The sequence below is a fragment of the Drosophila ananassae genome, assembly GCF_017639315.1.
Source record: "Drosophila ananassae strain 14024-0371.13 chromosome 4 unlocalized genomic scaffold, ASM1763931v2 tig00000054, whole genome shotgun sequence".
Taxonomy (NCBI): Eukaryota; Metazoa; Arthropoda; class Insecta; order Diptera; family Drosophilidae; genus Drosophila; species Drosophila ananassae.
Genome location: NW_025319037.1, coordinates 2,152,134 through 2,165,296, shown reverse-complemented (window position 1 = coordinate 2,165,296; position 13,163 = coordinate 2,152,134). Strand labels below are relative to the sequence as shown.

Sequence of the window (13,163 nt, the reverse complement as noted above, 5' to 3'; positions counted from 1 at the left end):
TACAGATTCTATTTTTGACAAAATAATCTGATTTGCCAAATTTCATAAGGACTATATGCTATAACTGCCATATAACTGAACGATCGGAATTGGCATAACTTTGGTGTTTTTTTAATAAGAATGATGTTACTTTGAAGTTAGAATGATCTTCCTTTCATGTTTTTTTTCCCTTGTAGCTTTTTATGTGTAATGGAAAATCACAGAAAAAATTATAGTAAAAAATGTAACCTATGTTTCATACTTAATTGTTTATTTTCTTTTTAGAATGTTCATCTATACGAATTTTTCGGTGCAAACAGTTGGTATATGCGTGGGATAATTCCCTTCATTCTTTCAAAAAAATTAATGGCTTGGATGTAAATATTCCATGTGCATATTATCACCAACAACGCGGATTGAGTTCAAATGATCAAATATCAAGGCGCATTGTATATGGAGACAATCAAATAACTATTCCGTTACGTGATTTTAAAACCTTGCTTTTTTTAGAAATTTTGAACCCGTTTTATGTTTTCCAAATATTCTCGGTTATCCTGTGGTTCGCTTATGACTATTACTATTATGCTTGTGTTATACTTCTAATGTCATTCTTTGGAATTACTGTCTCAATTTTACAAACTAAAAAGGTAACATACATACACTGAACAAAAAATAAAAAAAAAATAATATTTTTTTTGTGATTTAGAATCAAGACGTACTGTATAAAACTGTTTCCAACACAGGAACAGCTTGGATTATTAACAATAAAGGCGTATCCAGTGAATTCCCAACGCAAGCATTAGTGCCTGGCGATATTATCGAAATACCATCATCAGGATGTACTATGCAATGTGACGCAGTATTATTGTCAGGCAGCTGCATAATAGATGAATCAATGCTTACAGGAGAAAGTGTCCCGATTACAAAAACGCCACTGCCATCGAAACGTGATTTAATTTTTGACAAGAAAGAGCATGCTAGACATACACTATTTTGCGGAACGAAAGTTATTCAGACTCGCTATATTGGATCCAAGAAAGTATTAGCATTTGTTATCAACACAGGAAATATTACAGCAAAAGGCGAACTAATACGGTCTATTATTTATCCCCCACCAGTGGATTACAAGTTTGAGCAAGATTCGTATAAATTTATACAATTTCTGGCAATAATAGCTTGTTTTGGGTTCATTTATACATTGATATCAAAGGTAAATTGAAAAAATATTGCTTAAGTAAAATTGGTACTTTAAGACATGCTTTATTATTTTTATATTAGATACTGCGTGGAACGGATCCTGTTAAAATAGCTGTAGAGTCTTTGGATCTTATCACAATTGTCGTACCACCAGCACTTCCGGCGGCAATGACTGTTGGTCGCTTCTACGCACAAAAGCGTTTGAAGGCTAATAATATATTTTGCATTTCTCCAAGATCAATAAATGTAGCTGGGAGTATCAATTGTTGCTGCTTTGATAAGGTTAGGATATATTTCCTATTTATAATTTATAGGTTTAAAATTAGTTATGCAATTTTATATTTTAGACAGGAACACTTACCGAAGATGGCCTTGACATGTGGGGTGTTGTTCCAAAATCGTCTACAAATCAATTTCAAATACCATTGAGAGATGTCCTTCGTCTTCCGTATGATCATTTTCTTTTTGGTATGGTAACATGTCATTCAATAACCATTCTTAATGGCATAATGATGGGTGATCCGCTGGACCTCAAAATATTTCAGTCTACAGGATGGAGTCTAGAAGATTCAAAAAACATTCCAGAAAAAGAAAAATATGGAATTATTTATCCAATAATATTGCGGCAACCGAAGAGTTGTATATATAATATTCCTGAATTAAACGTTAGTACTGGACATCAAATTTCCCGACAATCTTCTGTAGAGGATTTACTTGCCACAGTTGGTCTCACACAAGCTCAGAAGCATTTTGATCATGGAATTGTTCGAGAATTTCCCTTTACATCGACTTTACAACGAATGTCTGTTATCACTCGATGTCTTAGTGCTAATTTATTTAACGTGTACACCAAAGGTTCTCCTGAGATGATAAAACAGTTATGCAAACCTCAAAGTTTACCAGAAGGATACTCGCAACAATTGTCTATATTTGCAAAGAAAGGATATAGAATTATTGCGATTGCGTTCAAGGCTCTTGACCCAAAAGTTAACTACACAAAAATTCAGCGGTTTTCCCGTGAAGATGTGGAAAATGATCTTGAATTTCTTGGTTTCGTTATACTGGAGAATCGTTTAAAGCCAGACACAACTGAAGTAATCAATACATTAAATGCGGCGAAGATTCGAACTATAATGATCACTGGTGACAACATTTTAACAGCTATCAGTGTTGCTCGTGATTGTGGCATAGTTAACTCATCTCAAGCCGTGATTACTGTGCATGCAGATCCGGTTAACAGATCTGAACACAATTCTGATGATAGTTACCGTCATAATATTAAAATGAGTATCGACCAGAATAGACAATATCAGTTACAATACACATTAGATACGGGCAGTAATATTTGTGCTTCACATCAATTATCTAATAATGGTAATTTTTTTTTACAAGAAAGCACTGCAAGTAACTGCAGCGCCGAGAGTACGATGAATCTTCCCCGTATAACGTCAAATAACTCCTTCGAAAATGAATCTTATAAAAGTTATAATGAAAGCGTTGTACGTTTAAGTAATAGTTCGGCGAGTGTAGAGACCATAGATACGTGGACTCACAATGATACAACAGATGTTCACGTAGAACTTGAAACGAACATTATTCAAGAAAGTAAATGGCAGCAACAATATACATTTGCAATGGATGGAAACACCTGGCAAATTGTAAAAGATCATTTCCCCGAGCAACTTGGAATTATATTAACACGCGGATCAATTTATGCACGTATGTCCCCTGAGCAGAAACAAGCTTTAGTTATGGAACTCCAAAATGTTGACTACTGTGTAGCTATGTGTGGTGACGGGGCTAATGATTGCGGCGCTCTAAAGGCTGCGCATGCTGGTATTTCGCTTAGCGAAACTGAATCCTCTATTGCATCCCCATTTACTTCCCATAATTCTACGATTTCAGCGGTTATAAATGTTATTAAAGAAGGCCGAGCTGCATTGGTAACATCTTTTGGTATTTTTAAGTACATGGCCGCCTATTCGCTTGTCCAGTTCATATCTGTAATGATATTGTATTCAATCGATTCCAACTTGACAGATAAACAGTATCTCTATGTTGACCTTGGGCTAATTTCGATATTTGCCTTTTTTTTTGGAAAAACGGAATCTTTTGATGGAAAATTAGTAAAGCAAGTGCCGCTTAGCTCTTTAATTTCTACGACACCCCTGGCCTCGCTTTTACTTCACCTTGCTGCCGTCACAATTTTTCAGGTGACGGGTAGGTGCCCTTTGTTTCTTTTAATTTAATAAGATATAATATATTTATTTGTTTGTCTTTTTAGGTTGGTTTCACCTACGACAACAACCATGGTTCACACCTTTTCAACAAACTGATGAGGAACATTTAGGTTGTTATGAAAATTATACAATGTTTTGCATATCTAGTTTTCAGTACATAATTCTGGCGTTTGTTTTTTCCAAAGGTGCCCCTTACAGAAAACCCTTGTGGTCAAACTTTTCGCTGTGCTTAGCATTTATTGTTAATCTTATTATCATAGTTTATTTGGCAATTTATCCCAGCGAATGGGTATCAAATTTTTTTCAACTCATAGTACCTCCAGCAATGAAATTTCGATATATTATAATTATTTACGGTATTGCTGCATTCGCATGCCATATTTTTGTCGAGTCTTATCTGGTTGAATATCTGATATTCAAAAAGTATCAAGCAAAGCGTGAACAAAATTGGATTACATCGAAACAAAAATATATGCGTTTGGAGTATGATATTACCCAAATTGGAAATTGGCCGCCCATAACTGAAAAATATGAACCGATCGAATCGCCTGCATGGGAAGAAGGTCAGCCTAGATATATTAGTTTAATGGCGGAACAAAACCACGATCCGCAGAAAACTTTATTTCCAGGTTTTTGAATCGTCGCTCAGATAATTTAAAGTATACAATTTTGTTATTCACTATATATAAATTGCTGCGAATGAAATATGTGTATATTATATAAATTTTATTGTATAAAAAAGCGCACTAAAAACTTTCAATGCACATAAATTATTCTTGCTAGCAGTAAAATACAATTAGTTGTACTTAAGTCATGGTGATATGATGTACAAAAGTTCTGTTTTTTGGTTATAAATAAAATAATATAAATGGAATGATTAAATAGATTAAAGGTAATGTGAAGTTCTTTTATCTGAATTTGAAATGGACGTTTTAAAATAAATGTATTAAAGAAGTTATCATGTGCATTTTTATACCCTTGCAGAGGGTATTATAATTTTGGTCACAAGTGAAGGAGACATCTCCGACCCTATAAAGTATATATATTCTTGATCAGGATCACCTCCTGAGTCGATATGAGCATGTCCGTCTGTCCGCCTGTCTGTCTGTTTCTACGCAAACGAGTCTCTCAGTTTTAAAACTATCGAGATGAAACTTTGCACACATCCTTCTTTTGTTTGCCGGCAGTTTGTGAGTTGGAACGGCCGGGATCGGTCGACTATATGCCATAACTTTATTGTTACCATAACTTTATTGTTTCTCAAGTTAAAGGGTTAGGATTTCATAAAAGTTATATTTGGCTAGAATATCTTACCTACAAAATTTCATAAGGATCGGCCGACTATATCCTATAGCTTTCATATAACTGATTGATCGGAAATGCCGGAATTTTATGTAAAAATGGTACCTCCGACTTTAAAACCGCGCCAAAAATTCAAAATCGCATATTTTTAAAAATGGTTTCGTTCAAGAAACTAATATTTTAAGTAAATCAATTCAATTTTTTTATTTCCGATAACACTGTAAGGCCAGACTTTACGCACCGCAAGACAATAATTTTTTGAAGCGACTCCGGCCGACTGCCCGTCATGGGATAAATAATAATTATTTCTTAACAAAATAATTCCCAGATACTCTCCAAATATAGCCATGTATCGTGTAAAATAATTGAATAATTATATTCACTTAGGAATGAAAAAAAAAATCTGCTTTTCTTCAGCCTCTGAAACCATCCTGTCCCCTTAAGCTAGAATGATGAGACTTTCTACGGATTCCATTTTGTGCAATCTAATCTGTTCTGCCAAATTTCATAAGGATCGGCCGACTATATCCTATAGCTGTCATAGAACGATCGGAATCGGCATAACTTTGGAGTTTTTTAAGTTAGAAAGATGGGACTTGGTTCAGATTCTATTTGGAAAAAATAATCTGATTTTCCAAATTTCATAAGGACTATATCCTATAGCTGCCATATAACTGAACGATCGGAATTGGCATAATTTTGCCGTTTATTAAGTTAGAAAGATGGGACTTGGTACACATTCCATTTTGGGCAAAATAATCCGTTCTGCCGAATTTCATAAGGATCGGCCGACTATATCATTTAGCTGCCATATAACTGAACGATCGGAATTGGCATAACTTTGCTGTTTTTTAAGCCAGAATGATGGGACTTTCTACGGATTCCATTTTGGGCAACCGAATCAGATCTGCCAAACTTCTTAAGGATCGGCCAACTTTACCCTATAGCCTCCATATAAATGAACGATCAGATATGGAACAACCTTAACTGCAAGGGTATATCAACTTCGGCTCCGCCTGAAGTTAGCTTTCCTTTCTTGTTTATGAAATGTTTTTATCATTTATAACTATTATTAAATAATTAAACAAACCCGTTTTTACATTGTTCGTCTATTTATTGCTTATGTGGCTCATCCCGTGTGGCCTGCTCAAGAAATCGATTTTTATACCTTTGCAGAGGGTATTATAATTTTGGTCAAAAGTGTGCAACGCAGTGATTTTTAGAAGTATTTTTTAGAAGGATACTCGCAACAATTGTCTATATTTGCAAAGAAAGGATATAGAATTATTGCGATTGCGTTCAAGGCTCTTGACCCAAAAGTTAACTACACAAAAATTCAGCGGTTTTCCCGTGAAGATGTGAAAATTATCTTGAATTTCTTGGTTTCGTTGTACTGGAGAATCGTTTAAAGCCAGACACAACTGAACTAATCAATACATTAAATGCGGCGAAGATTCGAATTATAATGATCACTGGTGACAACATTTTAACAGCTATCAGTGTTGCTCGTGATTGTGGCATAGTTAACTCATCTCAAGCAGTGATTACTTTCCATGCAGATCCGGTTAACAGATCTGAACACAATTCTGATGATAGTAACCGTCATAATATTAAAATGAGTAGCGACCAGAATAGGCAATACCAGTTACAATACACATTAGATACGGGCAGTAATATTTGTGCTTCACATCAATTATCTAATAATGGTAATTTTTTTTTACAAGAAAGCACTGCAAGTAACTGCAGCGCCGAGAGTACGATGAATCTTCCCCGTATAACATCAATAACTCCTTCGAAAATGAATCTTATAAAAGTTATAATGAAAGCGTTGTACGTTTAAGTAATAGTTCGGCAAGTGTAGAGACCATAGATACGTGGACTCACAATGATACAACAGATGTTCACGTAGAAATTGAAACAATCATTATGCAAGAAAGTAAATGGCAGCAACAATATACATTTGCAATGGATGGAAACACCTGGCATATCGTAAAAGATCATTTCCCCGAGGAACTCGGAATTATATTAACACGCGGATCAATTTATGCACGTATGTCCCCTGAGCAGAAACAAGCTTTAGTTATGGAACTCCAAAATGTTGACTACTGTGTAGCTATGTGTGGCGACGGGACTAATGATTGCGCCGCTCTAAAGGCTGCGCATGTTGGTATTTCGCTTAGCGAAACTGAATCCTCTATAGCATCCCCATTTACTTCCCATAATTCTACGATTTCAGCGGTTATAAATATTATAAAAGCTGCATTGGTAACATCTTTTGGTATTTTTAAGTACATGGCCGCCTATTCGCTTGTCCAGTTCATATCTGTAATGATATTGTATTCAATCGACTCCAACTTGGCAGATAAACAGTATCTCTATGTTGACCTTGGGCTAATTTCGATATTTGCCTTTTTTTTTGAAAAACGGAATCTTTTGATGGAAAATTAGTAAAGCAAGTGCCGCTTAGCTCTTTAATTTCTACGACACCCCTGGCCTCGCTTTTACTTCACCTTGCTGCCGTCACAATTTTTCAGGTGACGGGTAGGTGCCCTTTGTTTCTTTTAATTTAATAAGATATAATATATTTATTTGTTTGTCTTTTTAGGTTGGTTTCACCTACAACAACAACCATGGTTCACACCTTTTCAACAAACTGATGAGGAAAATTTAGGTTGTTATGAAAATATACAATGTTTTGCATATCTAGTTTTCAGTACATAATTCTGGCGTTTGTTTTTTCCAAAGGTGCCTCTTACAGACAACCCTTGTGGTCAAACTTTTCGCTTTGCTTAGCATTTATTGTTAATCTTATTATCATAGTTTATTTGGCAATTTATCCCAGTGAATGGGTATCAAATTTTTTCAACTCATAGTACCTCCAGCAATGAAATTTCGATATATTATAGTTATTTACGGCATTGCTGCATTTAACTTTATTTCCAGGTTTTTGAATCGTCGCTTAGATAATTTAAAGTATACAATTTTGTTATACTCTATAAATAAATTGCTGCGAATGAAATATGTATATATTATATAAATTTTATTGTATAAAAAAGCGCACTAGCGCAAAAGCGAACTTTCAATGCACATAAATTATTCTTGCTAGCAGTAAAATACAAGTAGTTGTACGATATGATGTACAAAAGTTCTGTTTTTTGGTTATAAATAAAATAATATAAATGGAATGATTAAATAGATTAAAGGTAATGTGAAGTTCTTTTATCTGAATTCGGAATGGACGTTTTAAAATAAATGTATTAAAGAAGTTATCATGTGCATTTTTATACCCTTGCAGAGGGTATTATAATTTTGGTCACAAGTGAAGGAGACATCTCCGACCCTATAAAGTATATATATCCTTGATCAGGATCACCTCCTGAGTCGATATGAGCATGTCCGTCTGTCCGCCTGTCTGTCTGTTTCTACGCAAACGAGTTTCTCAGTTTTAAAACTATCGAGATGAAACTTTGCACACATCCTTCTTTTGTTTGCCGGCAGTTTGTGAGTTGGAACGGCCGGAATCGGTCGACTATATGCTATAGCTGCCATTTAACTGATTGATCGGAAATGCCACAACTTTATTGTTTCTTAAGTTAAAGGGTTAGGATTTCATAAATGTTATATTTGGCTAGAATATCTTACCTACAAAATTTCATAAGGATCGGCCGACTATATCCTATAGCTTTCATATAACTGATTGATCGGAAATGCCATTACCTGGGTGGTTTTTTAGTTGAAAAGATGGTACTTGGTACAGATTCCATTTTGGGCAATCTAATCCGATCTGCCAAATTTTATAAGGGTTGGTCGACTATATCCTATACCTGCCATATATCTGAACGATCGGAAATTGCACAACCTTGCAATTTTTAAATTAATGGTTAAAAATGTTTTTTTTCTCAACAAATACAGATTTTTAGGGTGTAATGAATATTTGAAACACTGAACAGCAAAGAATTGGGCATTCCCAATGGGCCCGGGTTCAAAGTTGACTAGGCCATCTTTTTATATCCTTGCAGAGGGTATTATAATTTTGGTTAAAAGTGTGCAACGCAGTGAAGGAGACATCTCCGACCTTATAAAGTGTATATATTCTTGATCAAGGTCACCTCCTGAGTCGATATAAGCATGTCCTTCTGTCTGTCTTTCCGTCGGTCCGTCTGTCTGTCGGTTTCTACGCAAACTAGTCTTTCAGTTTTAAAGCTATCGAGTTGAAACTTTGCACACATCCTCCTTTTCCTTGCGGGTAGTAAATAAGGCGGAACGGCCGGGATCGGTCGACTATATCCTATAGCTGCCATATAACTGATTGATCGGAAATGCCATAACTTTGGTGTTTTTTAAGTTAGAGAGTTGTGTCTTTCCACACATGTTATATTTGACTAAAATATTTTATGTACAAAATTTCATAAGGATCGGCCGACTATATCCTATAGCTGTCATAGGACGATAGGAATCGGCAGAACTTTGGAGTTTTTTTAGTTAGAAAGATGGGACTTGGTACAGATTCTATCTGGGAAAAATAATCTGATTTTCCAAATTTCATAAGGACTATATCCTATAGCTGCCATATAACTGAACGATCGGAATTTGCATAATTTTGCCGTTTATTAAGTTAGAAAGATGGGACTTGGTACACATTCCATTTTTGGCAAAATAATCTGTTCTGCCGAATTTCATAAGGATCGGCCGACTATATCATATAGCTGCCATATAACTGAACGATCGGAATTGGCATAACTTTGCTGTTTTTTAAGCCAGAATGATGGGACTTTCTACGGATTCCATTTTGGGCAACCGAATCAGATCTGCCAAACATCATAAGGATCGGCCAACTTTACGCTATAGCTCCCATATAAATGAACGATCAGATATGGAACAACCTTAACTGCAAGGGTATATCAACTTCGGCTCCGCCCGAAGTTAGCTTTCCTTTCTTGTTTATGAAATGTTTTTATCATTTATTACTATTATTAAATAATTAAACAAACCCGTTTTTACATTGTTCGTCTATTTATTGCTTATGTGGCTCATCCCGTGTGGCCTGCTCAAGAAATCGATTTTTATACCTTTGCCGAGGGTATTATAATTTTGGTCAAAAGTGTGCAACGCAGTGATTTTTAGAAGTATTTTTTAGAAGGATACTCGCAACAATTGTCTATATTTGCAAAGAAAGGATATAGAATTATTGCGATTGCGTTCAAGGCTCTTGACCCAAAAGTTAACTACACAAAAATTCAGCGGTTTTCCCGTGAAGATGTGGAAAATTATCTTGAATTTCTTGGTTTCGTTATACTGGAGAATCGTTTAAAGCCAGACACAACTTAAGTAATCAATACAATAAATGCGGCGAAGATTCGAATTATAATGATCACTGGTGACAACATTTTAACAGCTATCAGTGTTGCTCGTGATTGTGGCATAGTTAACTCATCTCAAGCAGTGATTACTTTCCATGCAGATCCGGTTAACAGATCTGAACACAATTCTGATGATAGTAACCGTCATAATATTAAAATGAGTAGCGACCAGAATAGGCAATACCAGTTACAATACACATTAGATACGGGCAGTAATATTTGTGCTTCACATCAATTATCTAATAATGGTAATTTTTTTTTACAAGAAAGCACTGCAAGTAACTGCAGCGCCGAGAGTACGATGAATCTTCCCCGTATAACATCAATAACTCCTTCGAAAATGAATCTTATAAAAGTTATAATGAAAGCGTTGTACGTTTAAGTAATAGTTCGGCAAGTGTAGAGACCATAGATACGTGGACTCACAATGATACAACAGATGTTCACGTAGAAATTGAAACAATCATTATGCAAGAAAGTAAATGGCAGCAACAATATACATTTGCAATGGATGGAAACACCTGGCATATCGTAAAAGATCATTTCCCCGAGGAACTCGGAATTATATTAACACGCGGATCAATTTATGCACGTATGTCCCCTGAGCAGAAACAAGCTTTAGTTATGGAACTCCAAAATGTTGACTACTGTGTAGCTATGTGTGGCGACGGGACTAATGATTGCGCCGCTCTAAAGGCTGCGCATGTTGGTATTTCGCTTAGCGAAACTGAATCCTCTATAGCATCCCCATTTACTTCCCATAATTCTACGATTTCAGCGGTTATAAATATTATAAAAGCTGCATTGGTAACATCTTTTGGTATTTTTAAGTACATGGCCGCCTATTCGCTTGTCCAGTTCATATCTGTAATGATATTGTATTCAATCGACTCCAACTTGGCAGATAAACAGTATCTCTATGTTGACCTTGGGCTAATTTCGATATTTGCCTTTTTTTTTGAAAAACGGAATCTTTTGATGGAAAATTAGTAAAGCAAGTGCCGCTTAGCTCTTTAATTTCTACGACACCCCTGGCCTCGCTTTTACTTCACCTTGCTGCCGTCACAATTTTTCAGGTGACGGGTAGGTGCCCTTTGTTTCTTTTAATTTAATAAGATATAATATATTTATTTGTTTGTCTTTTTAGGTTGGTTTCACCTACAACAACAACCATGGTTCACACCTTTTCAACAAACTGATGAGGAAAATTTAGGTTGTTATGAAAATATACAATGTTTTGCATATCTAGTTTTCAGTACATAATTCTGGCGTTTGTTTTTTCCAAAGGTGCCTCTTACAGACAACCCTTGTGGTCAAACTTTTCGCTTTGCTTAGCATTTATTGTTAATCTTATTATCATAGTTTATTTGGCAATTTATCCCAGTGAATGGGTATCAAATTTTTTCAACTCATAGTACCTCCAGCAATGAAATTTCGATATATTATAGTTATTTACGGCATTGCTGCATTTAACTTTATTTCCAGGTTTTTGAATCGTCGCTTAGATAATTTAAAGTATACAATTTTGTTATACTCTATAAATAAATTGCTGCGAATGAAATATGTATATATTATATAAATTTTATTGTATAAAAAAGCGCACTAGCGCAAAAGCGAACTTTCAATGCACATAAATTATTCTTGCTAGCAGTAAAATACAAGTAGTTGTACGATATGATGTACAAAAGTTCTGTTTTTTGGTTATAAATAAAATAATATAAATGGAATGATTAAATAGATTAAAGGTAATGTGAAGTTCTTTTATCTGAATTCGGAATGGACGTTTTAAAATAAATGTATTAAAGAAGTTATCATGTGCATTTTTATACCCTTGCAGAGGGTATTATAATTTTGGTCACAAGTGAAGGAGACATCTCCGACCCTATAAAGTATATATATCCTTGATCAGGATCACCTCCTGAGTCGATATGAGCATGTCCGTCTGTCCGCCTGTCTGTCTGTTTCTACGCAAACGAGTTTCTCAGTTTTAAAACTATCGAGATGAAACTTTGCACACATCCTTCTTTTGTTTGCCGGCAGTTTGTGAGTTGGAACGGCCGGAATCGGTCGACTATATGCTATAGCTGCCATTTAACTGATTGATCGGAAATGCCACAACTTTATTGTTTCTTAAGTTAAAGGGTTAGGATTTCATAAATGTTATATTTGGCTAGAATATCTTACCTACAAAATTTCATAAGGATCGGCCGACTATATCCTATAGCTTTCATATAACTGATTGATCGGAAATGCCATTACCTGGGTGGTTTTTTAGTTGAAAAGATGGTACTTGGTACAGATTCCATTTTGGGCAATCTAATCCGATCTGCCAAATTTTATAAGGGTTGGTCGACTATATCCTATACCTGCCATATATCTGAACGATCGGAAATTGCACAACCTTGCAATTTTTAAATTAATGGTTAAAAATGTTTTTTTTCTCAACAAATACAGATTTTTAGGGTGTAATGAATATTTGAAACACTGAACAGCAAAGAATTGGGCATTCCCAATGGGCCCGGGTTCAAAGTTGACTAGGCCATCTTTTTATATCCTTGCAGAGGGTATTATAATTTTGGTTAAAAGTGTGCAACGCAGTGAAGGAGACATCTCCGACCTTATAAAGTGTATATATTCTTGATCAAGGTCACCTCCTGAGTCGATATAAGCATGTCCTTCTGTCTGTCTTTCCGTCGGTCCGTCTGTCTGTCGGTTTCTACGCAAACTAGTCTTTCAGTTTTAAAGCTATCGAGTTGAAACTTTGCACACATCCTCCTTTTCCTTGCGGGTAGTATATAAGGCGGAACGGCCGGGATCGGTCGACTATATCCTATAGCTGCCATATAACTGATTGATCGGAAATGCCATAACTTTGGTGTTTTTTAAGTTAGAGAGTTGTGTCTTTCCACACATGTTATATTTGACTAAAATATTTTATGTACAAAATTTCATAAGGATTGGCCGACTATATCCTATAGCTGTCATAGGACGATAGGAATCGGCAGAACTTTGGAGTTTTTTTAGTTAGAAAGATGGGACTTGGTACAGATTCTATCTGGGAAAAATAATCTGATTTTCCAAATTT

The 13,163-nt window shown here is 35.4% G+C and overlaps 1 protein-coding gene and 1 long non-coding RNA gene across 11 annotated transcripts in view; both read left to right on the top strand.

The window, feature by feature from the left end:
* Positions 1–13,163, top strand: part of LOC6501801 (polyamine-transporting ATPase 13A3) — an 85,931-nt gene that overhangs the window by 64,981 nt on the left and 7,787 nt on the right. For 6 of the 10 annotated variants that reach the window (XM_032452155.2, XM_032452153.2, XM_044717663.1 and 3 more), the window contains 5 exons: positions 265–626; positions 686–1,189; positions 1,258–1,458; positions 1,524–3,396; positions 3,461–4,374. In XM_032452155.2, the coding sequence (XP_032308046.1) occupies positions 265–626; positions 686–1,189; positions 1,258–1,458; positions 1,524–3,396; positions 3,461–4,053 (3,533 nt within the window). In that variant the 3' untranslated portion in view covers positions 4,054–4,374. Of the gene's footprint in view, positions 1–264; positions 627–685; positions 1,190–1,257; positions 1,459–1,523; positions 3,397–3,460; positions 4,375–5,957; positions 6,437–6,983; positions 7,260–7,323; positions 7,926–13,163 lie in introns of those variants that run through there. The other 4 variants (XR_004310240.2, XM_044717664.1, XM_001967362.4 and 1 more) reach the window with 4 other exon arrangements.
* On the top strand, positions 8,085–11,827 carry LOC26513720. The gene is made up of 2 exons (XR_004310241.2): positions 8,085–11,161; positions 11,226–11,827. It is a non-coding gene; the product is annotated as an uncharacterized LOC26513720 (long non-coding RNA).